Source organism: Garra rufa, chromosome 10 (genome assembly GCF_049309525.1).
Source record: "Garra rufa chromosome 10, GarRuf1.0, whole genome shotgun sequence".
NCBI lineage: Eukaryota > Metazoa > Chordata > Actinopteri > Cypriniformes > Cyprinidae > Garra > Garra rufa.
Window position 1 is genome coordinate 6,140,486 of NC_133370.1, and position 13,273 is coordinate 6,153,758.

Here is a 13,273-nt window from a genome sequence, read left to right on the forward strand (position 1 = left end):
GCTAAATAACCGCCGTGAGAAGCCGCCATAATCGCCGCTTGCTGCTGCATCAGCTAAACCAACAAAACAAAACAAGAGAAAGAGAAAACATTCAACATTAAATTAAATACACAACCTGCAAACGCATCTGATTTTATTAACAATGAAAGACCCTTTCAAAAGCACTGTTGGAGTACCAGTGATTGTAATAGCATGATACTGAAAGATTATCATATTTATGTATGTATTTATGTGTAATTTGCATAGTACTCTAAGGTACTTCAAAAAACATTTTACAGTTGCACTTTATTTTACAGTCCTGTTGCATGTACATACTATGTATTTATTATAGCAATTACAATAACTGGATAATAACTAGGTGCTTACCTGAACCTACCCTTAAACCTAAACTTAACCAATGTATACTACTCAGTTCTTTCTTGGGTAAGTACACTGTAAGTACCTACATTTCTTGAGAAAGCTTAGCCTGAAAACTTAACGCAGCTGTAAAACTTGAAGTTTGAAAACTTAGATAGATTACATTGATATTGTTGTTAACATGTTTCTAACATGATTAGCAAGTTACTAGCATGTTGTTAGCATGACTAGCATGATAATAGCATGTTGCTAGCACGATAACCAAAATCCTTGCATGTTTCTAGCATGATTAACAAATTACGAGCATGTTGCTAGAATGATTAGCAAGTTACTAATGTGTTGTTAGCATGATTAGCAAGTTACTAGCATGTTGTTAGCATAATTCACGTTACTAGCATGTTGTTAGCATGATTAAGTTACTAGCATGTTGATAGCATGATTAGCGAGTTATTAACATGTTGTTACCACGATTAGCAAGTTACTAGCATGTTGATAGCATGATTAGCTTGTTTCTAGCATGATCAGAATGTTACTAGCCTATTTCTAGCATGATGTTAACATAATTTAGAAGTTACTAGCCTGTTTCTCGCATGATTAACAAGTTATTAACATGTCGTTAGCATTATTAAGTTACTAGCATGTTGATAGCATGATTAACGAGTTATTAACATGTTGTTACCACGATTAGCAAGTTACTAGCATGTTGATAGCATGACTAGAATGTTACTAGCCTATTTCTAGCATGATGTTAGCATGATTTAGAAGTTACTAACATGTTTCAAGAATGATTAGCAAGGTATTAACATGTTAGCATGATTAGCATGTTTCTAGCATGATTACCATGTTACTAGCCTATTTCTAGCATTATCAAGTTACTAGCACGCTGTTAGCATGATTAAAAAGTCACTAGCATGTTTGCTAGCATGATTAGCATGTTATTAGCATGCTGTTAGCATGATTAAGAAGTTACTAACATGTTGTTAGCATGACTAACATGTTATTAGCATGTTGTTAACATAATTCAAGAAGTTACTAGCATGTTTTAGCATGATTAGCACGTTACTAAGCTATTTCTAGCATGATTAACAAGTTACTAGCATTTTGCTAGCATGATTACCAAGTTACTACCATGTTGATAGCATGATTAGCATGTTACTAGCATGATTAGCATGTTGCTACTAGCATGTTTCTAGCATGATTAGCAAAATACTAACATGTTACTAGCATGAATAACATATTTCTAGGATGGTTAACAAGTTACTAGCATTTTGCTAGCATGATTACCAAGTTACTACCATGTTGATAGCATGATTAGAATGTTACTAGCCTATTTCTAGCATGATGTTAGCCTGATTTAGAAGTTACTAACCTGTTTCAGGCATGGTTAGCAAGATATTAACATGTTAGCATGATTAGCATGTTACTAGCATGATTAGCATGTTGTTACTAGCATGTTTCTAGCATGATTAGCAATATACTAACATGTTATTAACATGAATAGCATATTTCTAGCATGATTAACAAGTTACTAGCACGATTCTAGCATGATTAACATGTTACTAACCTGTTATTACCAAGATTAGCAAGTTACTAGCAGGTTAGCATGGTTATCATGTTATTAGCATGTTGTTATCATGATTAGCATGTTGTTAGCATGTTAGCATTAAGCTAACCTTAACCCATGTATACTACTTGGTTCTTTCTTGGGTAAGTACACTATAAGTATGTGTAAAATAAAGCATAACCCATATTAGCATAGTATCTTGTTCACAAAAAAAATAGCAGTACAGCACTTCTCTGTGTCAGAGATGCTACATGTGTCTGTAGGTGTTCAAATAAATTTGATCAAAGTACAATCCTAAAGTGAATTAACGAGCACAAATGCACTGTAGCATAGCTAATTACTGTAATTATGTCACTATGGCAACAACCATCTGCAAACACAACAGTACAAAACAGACGAGATGTTCCATGGAGTAAATAATCACAGATTTTACTCGGGCCAAATGAAATATATTTGAAACCTACTGTAAATGTGTGATATAAACAGCTCAGCTGAAAGAAGTTTATTAACCAAACTGAGGTTTTTCAAATGCATTCAAAATGTCAGAATATATTGTAATATAAAATATTTATGCTTCAGGGCAAAATATATTGAAAATATCAAAGTTCATTTTAGATATACGTGCAAATGTGAGTGGACTACTCTATTTTCTACTTTCTTTAACTATATTTGTATTACTTGAAATGTATTTTAAAAATACATTTATATAAAACTAAATTTATATTATTATTATACACTACCATTCAAAAGTTTGGGATCAGTATGTCTTTTAAAGAATGAGATGCTCATCAAGGCTGCATTTACTTGATCAAAAATACAGAAAAAAATTGCCATTGTGAAATATTATTACAGTTTAAAATAATGGTGATCTATATTCATACATTTTAAAATATAATCTCTTCCTGTGATGCAAAGCTGAATTTTTATCAGCCATTCTTCAAAAATCATTCTAATATGTTGATTTTTTTTAATCAATGTTGGAAACAGTTGTGCTGCTTAATATTTTTTTTTTTTTGGAACCTGTGATTATTTTTTCAGGATTTTTGATTAATAAAAGGTTAAAATGCCCAGCATTTATTTTAAAATATAAATCTTTTCTTATAATATAAGTCTTTGCTATCACTTTTCACTTTGCTATCAATTTAACACATCCTTGGTCAATGAAAGTATTAATTTCAATTAAACAAAAAAAAAAGAAAGAAAGAATAAACATTTACTGACTGATTTTTAGATTTAGAAGATTTTATATTGTTACAAAATAATTATATTTTAAAAATGCTGTTCTTTTCTACTTTTTATTTATTAAAGAATCCTGAAAAAATATTAATATTAAGCAGCACAACTGTTTTCAACACTGACAATAAATCTGCATATTAAAATGATTTCTGAAGGATCATGTGACACTGACGACTGGAATAATGATGCTGAAAATTCACAGGAATAAATTAAATTTTAAAATATATTCACATAGAAAACAGTTATTTTACACTGAAATAATATTTCAAAACATTAAATTATTTTTCTGTATTTTTTATCAAATAAATGCAGCCTTGATGAGCATAAGAAACATCTTTAAAACCATTAAAAATCTTACTGTTCCCAAACTTTTGAACGGCAGTGTATATCAATAAAATACATTACATTATATTTATATTAACATATACACATGGTTCAAAGATGAAAAAGGGTTTAAGCATAAAAACAATAAGTGCTTTAAATTGTTGTTTTACCAAAAAAAATTTTTTTTAAGTTTTTTGTTTAATTTCATTGCATTTTTGTTTTTCTAAGCAAAAAATAAATATCATACTTTTCCCCCCTGATTTACAGAAGACACCCACTAAAATGTCATTCAGTGTAAAAATCTTCCAAAAAATATATTTATGACATTAAAATACAAATTACTTTCACCCCAAATACTAATTAGTTGTAATTCTACATTTTTCAAAATTTGCCACTATCCTAGGTTTTGCTTATTCTTCTATATATTTGAATATGTACAAGTCAGATTAAGCATGTTGTTTGAATTTTTACATAAATATTGTGTTACACTGAATGACAATGTAAAATTACTTCAACCAAATTTTGACATTTTATTCTCCAAAAACTCATTTGAAACCTTAGAAGTACAGTCGTGGCCAGAAGTTTTGGGAATTACATAAATATTGTAAATTGGAAAAGTTGCTGCTTAAGTTTTTATAATAGCAATTTGCATATACTCCAGAATGTTATGAAGAGTGATCAGATGAATTGCATAGTCCTTCTTTGCCATGAAAATTAACTTCATCCTGAAAAAAAATTTCTGCTGCATTGTTAAGAAGGCTTCAGGGCGTCCAAGAAAGTCCAGCAAGCGCCAGGATCGTCTCCTAAAGAGGATTCAGCTGCGGGATCGGAGTGCCACCAGTGCAGAGCTTGCTCAGGAATGGCAGCAGGCAGGTGTGAGCGCATCTGACGCACAGTGAGGCCAAGACTTTTGGAAGATGGCCTGGTGTCAAGAAGGGCAGCAAAGAAGCCACTTCTCTCCAAAAAAAACATCAGGGACAGATTGATCTTCTGCAAAAAGTATGGCGAATGGACTGCTGAGGACTGGGGTAAAGTCATATTCTCCGATGTCCGGAGAAGAAAGGTGAGCGCTACCATCAGTCCTGTGTCATGCCAACAGTAAAGCATCCTGAGACTATTCATGTGTGGGGTTGCTTCTCATCCAAGGGAGTGGGCTCACTCACAATTTTGCCCAAAAACACAGCCATGAATAAAGAATGGAACCAAAACACCCTCCAACAGCAACTTCTTCCAACAATCCAACAACAGTTTGGTGAAGAACAATGCATTTTCCAGCACGATGGAGCACCGTGCCATAAGGCAAAAGTGATAACTAAGTGGCTCGGGGACCAAAACGTTGACATTTTGGGTCCATGGCCTGGAAACTCCCCAGATCTTAAAACTTGTGGTCAATCCTCAAGAGGCGGGTGGACAAACAAAAACCCACTAATTCTGACAAACTCCAAGAAGTGATTATGAAAGAATGGGTTGCTATCAGTCAGGATTTGGCCCAGAAGTTGATTGAGAGCATGCCCAGTCGAATTGCAGAGGTCCTGAAAAAGAAGGGCCAACACTGCATAAATGTCATGTAATTGTCGATAAAAGCCTTTGAAACGTATGAAATGCTTGTAATTATATTTCAGCACATCACAGAAACAACTGAAACAAAGATCTAAAAGCAGTTGAGCAGCAAACTTTGTGAAAACATTCTCAAAACTTTTGGCCACGACTGTAGACACTTTACTTACCTTAAATGTGCTTTCTACGGACATAAAATCACTTTTGTAAATTTCTTTTGACGTGGACATCTTAATGTCTTTGACCCAAATATAAAATATTTATTAATGAATTTTTGATTTCATTTATTAATTTATATTAAATAAATATTGAGAAATATGATAATGTGTGGCTTTGTGGAACTGATACAAATTAGCTTTCTAGAAGACGTCTGTAACTACACACACCAGCTGACCACATCTCGACACGGACAGAGAGTGTAATCTATACATACATCAATATAAACCACACCGATCTATAGGATAAACCATTAGCATGCATTCTTAATGACGCCGCTTTGTTTAGCCGAGATGCTGGAGGATGAGATGCTCTATCAACACCACAATCCACATTCATTTCAAACTGAAGCGAACTATGTACACAGAAGTACCATGGTATCCTCTGAATTACCCTGGAGTACCATGCATATCCAATGCACAGTATTGTACATAAATGGTGCAGTCACTTGTGAAATGTGCACATTAAATCCTATAAAATGTCCAAAGAAATGTAACTATCAAACTGAATATCATTTTCCACCCAGCTTTAGTTCAGTTAAAATTAACTACTTGCACAGAATATCAAATGCCAAAATATATTGTAATATAAAACACGCTTGTTCAGGAGCAAAATACATTGATAATATCAAAGTGCATTTTAGAACGCAAATGTTGGTGGGCTAGAACAAACTATTTAACATTTTTATAATTTCCTAAAATGTAATATTTATCTTTTTAAATATATTAAATAAATAAATATATAAATAAATGAAAATTTGTTTCTACCACAGGATAAAAAAAAAAATAAAAATAATTTTAAAAAATTAATTATGACTTTTAATCTCACAATTCAGACATTTTCCTTGCAGTTCTGAGATTATATCACAAAATTTGGACTTTTTGTTTAGAATTGCGAGATATAAACTCATAATTGTGCAGAAAAAAACAATTGTGAGATAAAAAAAAATGTACAATTACTTTTTTATTTTTTATTCTGTGTTGGAAACCAAAAAACAGTGAGACAAAAAATTAATAGAAAAACATTTATCTCAGTTTATATCTTGCAATTTTGAGTTTATTTCTTGCTGTTTTGATTGTGAGACAAAAGTTTAAATTGTGAGATAATTTTTTTTTTTTATTATTCTGTGACAGAAACAGGCTTCCATAAAAATAAAAAAAAAGAGTCCAAAACAGCAAAAATGTGACTCTGGACCACAAAACCAGTTTTAAGTAGCATGGGTGTATTTGTAGCACTAGCCAAAAATACACTGTATGGGTCAGATTTATTGATTTTTCTTTCATGCCAAAAATCATTAGGATATTAAGTCAAGATCATGTTCCATGAAGATATTTAGTAAATTTCCTACTATAAATATATTAAAACTTAAGTTTTGATTAGTAATATGCATTGATAAGAACTTCATTTGAACTTTTCTCAATATTTAGATTTTTTTGCACCCTCAGATTGCAGATTTTCAAATAGTTTTCAGATGATGTATACATGTCAGTTTAAAATACATTTACCCTTATGACTGGTTTTGTGGACCAGGGTCACAAATATATTAAAAATATAATATATGTAAGAGATATATAAGTCCAAATAAATATAAGTATTGTACTGAATCAGTATTGTCACAGTACCAAAATGTTGACTTCGATACGATACCGGACTAAAATATCTTGATACAACTACTGAACTGACACTATGAAAAAAACATAGAACGACAGGTATTTGAATAATAGATGATCCAAATGGAGGTTATGATTTTTTTTCTATTTAAAAAAAGCATTTAATCCCCCTTTAAAAAAAATAATAAAATAATAAAAATTATTATTAAAATAAAAAATTATTACCCACAGGTATGTAGAGATCTTTGCAACTTTGGTAAAGCCAAATTTTATTTTATGATATAGTCATTTTATTCCACAGTAACAATGTATTTCATGATGTAGTCGTTTTTGGTATTTTATCTTTGTTATTAATAATAAGAACATAGATGCAAGCTAAAGGACAAACTAAAGGACAAACACAATAAAACAAAGACACAAATAAAAAAAAAAAAAACTGGGCCCTATGATTTTTTTTATTCCCAAATTCCATTTTATATTTTTTAAATTCTGTTTTTTTTTTTTATTCGTTTTTTTTCCCTTTTAAATTTTTCTAGACTCTATTTTAATGGTTAAATTCAAAAATATGAATCAAAAAGCATGTCTATTTAATTGAAATCATGAAACTTAAACAATTTAACAGCAATTTCTTTAAAGTAAAAAAAAAAAAAAAAAAAAAATTAAGGTCCTATGCAATATTTATTTATTTATTTTTTAATTATTTTATTTTATTTATTTTATTTTTCTCATCAATCATCACTACTGAATATCACTTTCCTGTCATTTTAATTCTGTTTAATTCAACAGTTTAATTCACCACCTCTGTTGACCAAATTCACATGGCAAATAAACTCCCATCCGGCCTTGAGACACAAAGACGAGCAGAAAGCCTCTGTGATAAACTCATTTGCTGGAGCAATGCATGTGCGTGTGTGTGTGTATTTGTGTATGCATCTGCAATTTTATTGAATGCTAATGTGTGCTGAACTCCCCAGGTACTGTGAGGCAATCAGCGCTCCATCATGGGCCAATTACTCGTGTAGTGCCGCTGCGAGAGGCGCACAGCTCAATGCAAAGCCGTCAGCCGCTCACACGGAGAAAAGGAGGACGACACACGTGTTTATGCATGTTTGCGGGGACGTGCTGATATGTGTTGGGGAATGGAAGTGCTTGGTGTATGAAGAAATGAGATGTCCAAACGGATGACAATAATCACTTGTTTTGACACTCAGTTAAAGTGTGGCTGTAGTTTAACAGTTGGGCGGCCTCACTGTGCGACAATAAAAATGTGTCAACTGGTAGAGACTGAGTGCGTCAAGTTCCAAAAATAAAATAAAATAAAATAAAATAAAATAAAATAAAATAATAAAATAAAATAAAATAAAATAAAATAAAATAAAATAAAATAAAATAAAATAAAATAAAATAAAATAAAATAAAATAAAATAAACAAACTGTTTGGGGTTGGTAAAATATTGTGATGTTTTTTTTGCACAGAAGCTTGTTCCTGCCAAAGGATGAAAAAATAAAAAAAGGTAATCACATCTTTTTATCTTATAATTCTGATTTATTTATTTTTGTTATGTGTTTATATATCCCAATTTGGCCTTTTTCCCTAGAAATTTGGAGGAAAAAGGCAGAATTGTGAGGTATAAACTCAAAATTGTGAGATATAAAATCATAATATCAAAAGAAAAATTCTGAATTGCAAGATAAAATGAATAAAATAGAAAAATTAATAGAAAAAAAGTTTATCTTTTTATCTTATTCTGAATTTTTTTTTACAATTCTGTTTTTTTTTTATCTCCCAATTTGGCCTTTTTTCCTACTCAAAACTCAAAATTATTAGATATAAAATCACAATTTTGAAAGAAAAAGTATTTTAATTACATTATTAGGTAATAAATACAATTTCATGTTAAATTTTGGTTTTGTATGCAAAAAGTTCCAAAAAGAAAAAAAGAATGAATGGATAAATAAATAAATAAATAAATAAATAAATAAATAAATAAATAAATAAATAAATAAATAAATACAACACAACACAACATTTGGGGTGGGTACAATTTAGTGCTTTTTGAAAAAAAAAAAAGTTTCTTATGCATAGAAACTTGTTTCTGCCATAAGATTTAAAAATAAATAAATAAAAAAGGTAATGAATGAATGAATGAATGATGAATTTCATTTTATTTATTATAGAACTTTAAAAAATCCTTGATATGTGTACTGCGTTAGGCTAAATAAGGCTTGTCATAGCACTTGTGTGTTATTGCTCTTTTGTTGATTTTGATTGCTTCCATTGTCCTCTTTTGTAAGTCACTTTGAATAAAAGTGTCTGCTAAATGTCTAAATGTAAATGTAATATTATTTCAGGATTGATGAATAGAAAGTTCCAAAGAACTGTAAGTAATTTAATTAAATTATTAGGTAATAATTACAAATTTTCATGTTAAATTTCCAGCCAAAAATAACCACCCATAGCTGAAGCTCACTGTTGCTGTTTTGTTTTGTGCGCTCTAGTCGAACAAAGCAGGCACAACTAGATATGAATCATGAAAATCACATTGAGCAACAAGTACGCTGAGAACAAATGATAATTAACATGACAAAAACTCACGTCAGGTTAATATCCTCTGAATTGTTTGCTTATGATGATCAAAAGCTGAGTTTCTGTGCATGAGCCAGGCACCTCCTGTGTGCAGTGGCACTGCAATCCACCAGGTGGCACTGCAAACCACCAACTGCTTCTCAATCACAACTCAACACACCCACTCACTCATGGTGTTTTCAAACTACAGCATGTCTTTACATCAGTCTGGAGCCCTGTTCACAAAATGAACATCATCATTGTGCACAAACCCCTTTCATGGTCACTATAAAAGCCTTTGGATTGAAGCATGACACAGCAGAATTGCACTGCCATAATGTGGTTAAAAAGAAGGGGATTTGTGGCCTGTTCTTTGTTTACATTGAGAAGGGTTTCTGAAATGCCCTTCAGTGCTCGACTGCTCGTGCTTTGGTTCTTGAACAGTGCACACTGGAACATTACAGCCTCCAATCCCTTCTTTCGCCTTTATTTGTGTCTTCTATTCCAGTGCCAGGCCTTTAAGACATCAATGCAGTGCCAGAGAGAGTGCTAGAGCAGGGCATTATGGGACATAGAGTACAGTGTCAAATAATCCCCACCAGTGCACTGATCTTAAATTTTTAGCGCACAAATTGAGATGTTACGCCTGCTGTGTTAATTCTACATGGGGATTTTTTTGGACTTCAAAGAAGTAAACCTGGAAATAGAATAGAGATGAGATTCTCAATCCATTCTGAGCGTGAAGGAAAAATGGAAACAACCAAAGGCTGATCTTTAGGGTTAACCTGCCGTTTCTAGCAATGAGAAGAAATCAAAGCTGGTAGTATTATCGTTAGCCAGCAGTACTGCAGGATAAAATAGAAATGTAATCATTTCACAGCACCGTTCTGTAGAGACACCGCCAAGACTGTTTTGTTAGATTATATATGGTGGTTCTATTCTATTCTATTGTTTTCTATTCTATTCTATGTGATTATTTTCTGTTTTGTTCTATGACTCTGTTTTGTTAGATCCTATTTGGCTCTGTTGAATTCTATATGGCTATTCTATGTTTTTTTTTTTTTTTTACTTATGTTCTATCCTATGAATATATTTTAGATTATATATGGTTCAGTTCAATTCTATGTGGCTCTATTCTATTCTATTCTATTCTATTCTGTTATGCCTCTTGTAACTTATGTTCTATCATATGACTGTTTTTAGATTATATATGATTCCATTCTATATGGTTCTTTTCTGTTTTTGGGTTCTACATGATTCTGTTCAATTCTGTGTGGCTTTATTCTATTCTGTTCTATTATATTCTTCCATATGGTTCTTTTCTCTTTTGGACTTTGACTGTTTTGTTTGATTCTATTTGGCTCTAATATATTCTATTCTGTTTCTTTTAACTTCTGTTCTATGACTATTTTTAGATTATGTATGGTTCTGGTCAATTCAATGTGATTCTATTCTATTCTATTCTATTCTATTCTATTCTATTCTATTCTATTCTATTATCCTGTATTCCATTTTATATAGTTCTTTTCTGTTCTGTTTTATTGTATGACTGTCTTTTTAGGTTCTATATAATTCTGTTCAATACTGTGTGGCTTTATTCTATTCTATTCTATTCCATTCTATTCTGTTATGCCTCTTTTAACTTATGTTCTATCATATGACTGTTTTTAGATTATATATGATTCCATTCTATATGGTTCTTTTCTGTTTTTTGGGTTCTACATGATTCTGTTCAATTCTGTGTGGCTTTATTCTATTCTGTTCTATTCTATTCTTCCATATGGTTCTTTTCTGTTTTGGACTTTGACTGTTTTGTTTGATTCTATTTGGCTCTAATATATTCTATTCTGTTTCTTTTAACTTCTGTTCTATGACTTTTTTAGATTTTTTAGATTTAATTCTGTTCAATACTGTGTGGCTTTATTCTATTCTATTCTATTCTATTCTATTCTATTCTATTCTATTCTATTCTATTCTATTCTTCTATATGGTTCTTTTCTGTGTTGTACAATGACTCTGTTTTGTTTAATTCTATTTGCCTCTGTTCAGTTATATATGGCTCTATTCTATTCTATTCTATTCTATTCTATTCTATTCTATTCTATTCTATTCTATTCTATTCTGTTGTCCTGTATTCCATTCTATATTATACGTTTCTGTTCAGTTTTATCCTATGACTGTCTTTTTAGGTTCTATATGATTCTGTTCAATTCTGTGTGGCTCTATTCTATTCTTTTCTATTATTCTACATGGTTCTTTTCTGTTTTGTAGTTTGACTCTGTTTTGTTTAATTCTATTTGGCTCTGTTCAATTCTATATGGATCTAATCTATTCTGTTTCTTTTATCTTCTGTTCTATCCTATGACCATTTTTAGATTATATATGGTTCTGGCCAATTCTATGTGACTATGCAATTCTATTCTACTCTATTATGTCTCTTTTAACTTAAATTCTATCCTATTCTTAAATTCTATCCTATTCTATTGTCCTTTATTCCATTCTATATGGTTCTCTTCTGTTCTGATATATCCTATGACTGTCTTTTTAGGTTCTATATGTTTTTGTTTAATTCTTCTAAGGTTTTCTGTTCTGTACTATGACTCTGTTTTGCTTGCTTCTATTTGGCTGTTCAGTTCTATATGGTTCTAATCTATTCTATTATGTTTCTTTTAACTTCTGTTCTATCCTATGACTATTTTTTTAGATTAGACTATTCCATAGTTCTGTTCAATTCCATGTATCTCTATTCTATTCTATTCTATTCTATTCTATTCTATTCTATTCTATTCTATTCTGTTATGTCTCTAAACTTCTGTTCTATCCTATGACTGTTTTTAGGTTCTATATGGTTCTGTTCAATTCTGTGTAGCTCTATTCTATTCTATTCTATTCTATTCTATTGTATAGTTATTTTCTGTTCTGTACTTTTGTTCTATTTGGCTCTGATTAATTCTATATTGTTTTAATCTATTCTATTATGTTTCTTTTAACTTCTGTTCTATCCTATGACTATTTCTTAGACTATGTATAGTTCTGTTCAATTCTATGTGGCTCTATTCTATTCTATTCTATTCTATTCTATTCTATTCTATTCTAATCTAATATGTTTTTTAACTTCTGCTTTATTCTGTTTTTAGATTTCATGTGGTTCTGTTAAATTCTATGTGGTTCTATTCTATTCTATATGGTTCATTTCTGTTCTGTTCTATCCCACGACTCTGTTTTGTTAGATGCAATTTGGCTATGTTAAATTCTATGTTAAATTCTAGGTTCTATTCTATTCTATTCTATTCTATTCTATTCTATTCTGCATTCCATTCTATTCTAGTCTATCATTTAACTTCTGTTCTATCCTATGACTCTTTTTTAGATTATATGTTACTGTTCAATTCTACGTATCTCTATTCTATTCTATTCAATTCTATTCTATTCTATTCTATTCTATTCTATTCTATTCTATTCTATTCTGTTGTTTTTCATTCTATATGTTTTTCCTGTTCTACCCTATTAGATTCTATATGGTTATGTTCAATCTTATGTAGTTCCATTCTATTTTATATTCTTTTCTTTATGTTCTCTTCTCTTCTCTTCTCTTCTCTTCTCTTCTCTTCTCTTCTCTTCTCTTCTCTTCTCTTCTCTTCTCTTCTCTTCTCTTCTTCCACTGTATCCTATTCTATATGGTGTTCTGTTCTGTTCAATTATACGTGTCTCTGTCCTATTCTACTCTGTTCTATAATATTCTGTCCTCTTTTGAACACTCTGCTGAGTCAGAGTTGGCAATCTTTATAAAACTGTTCTGAAACCGCAGCACACTTTTCAACCAACTCAACCCAAACCGCTGAC

General features: G+C 31.0%; 1 protein-coding gene across 1 annotated transcript in view; it reads right to left on the reverse strand.

The window, feature by feature from the left end:
• Positions 1-194, reverse strand: part of LOC141343848 (CUGBP Elav-like family member 5) — a 22,198-nt gene extending 22,004 nt beyond the window's left edge. The window contains exons 1-2 of the mRNA XM_073848510.1: positions 177-194; positions 1-53 (exon numbers count right to left, since the gene is read on the reverse strand). The exon at positions 1-53 is cut by the window's left edge and continues 92 nt beyond it. Coding sequence (XP_073704611.1) covers positions 1-53; positions 177-194 — 71 coding nt within the window. The remainder of the gene's footprint in view (positions 54-176) is intronic.
• Positions 195-13,273: the final 13,079 nt, after the last annotated feature.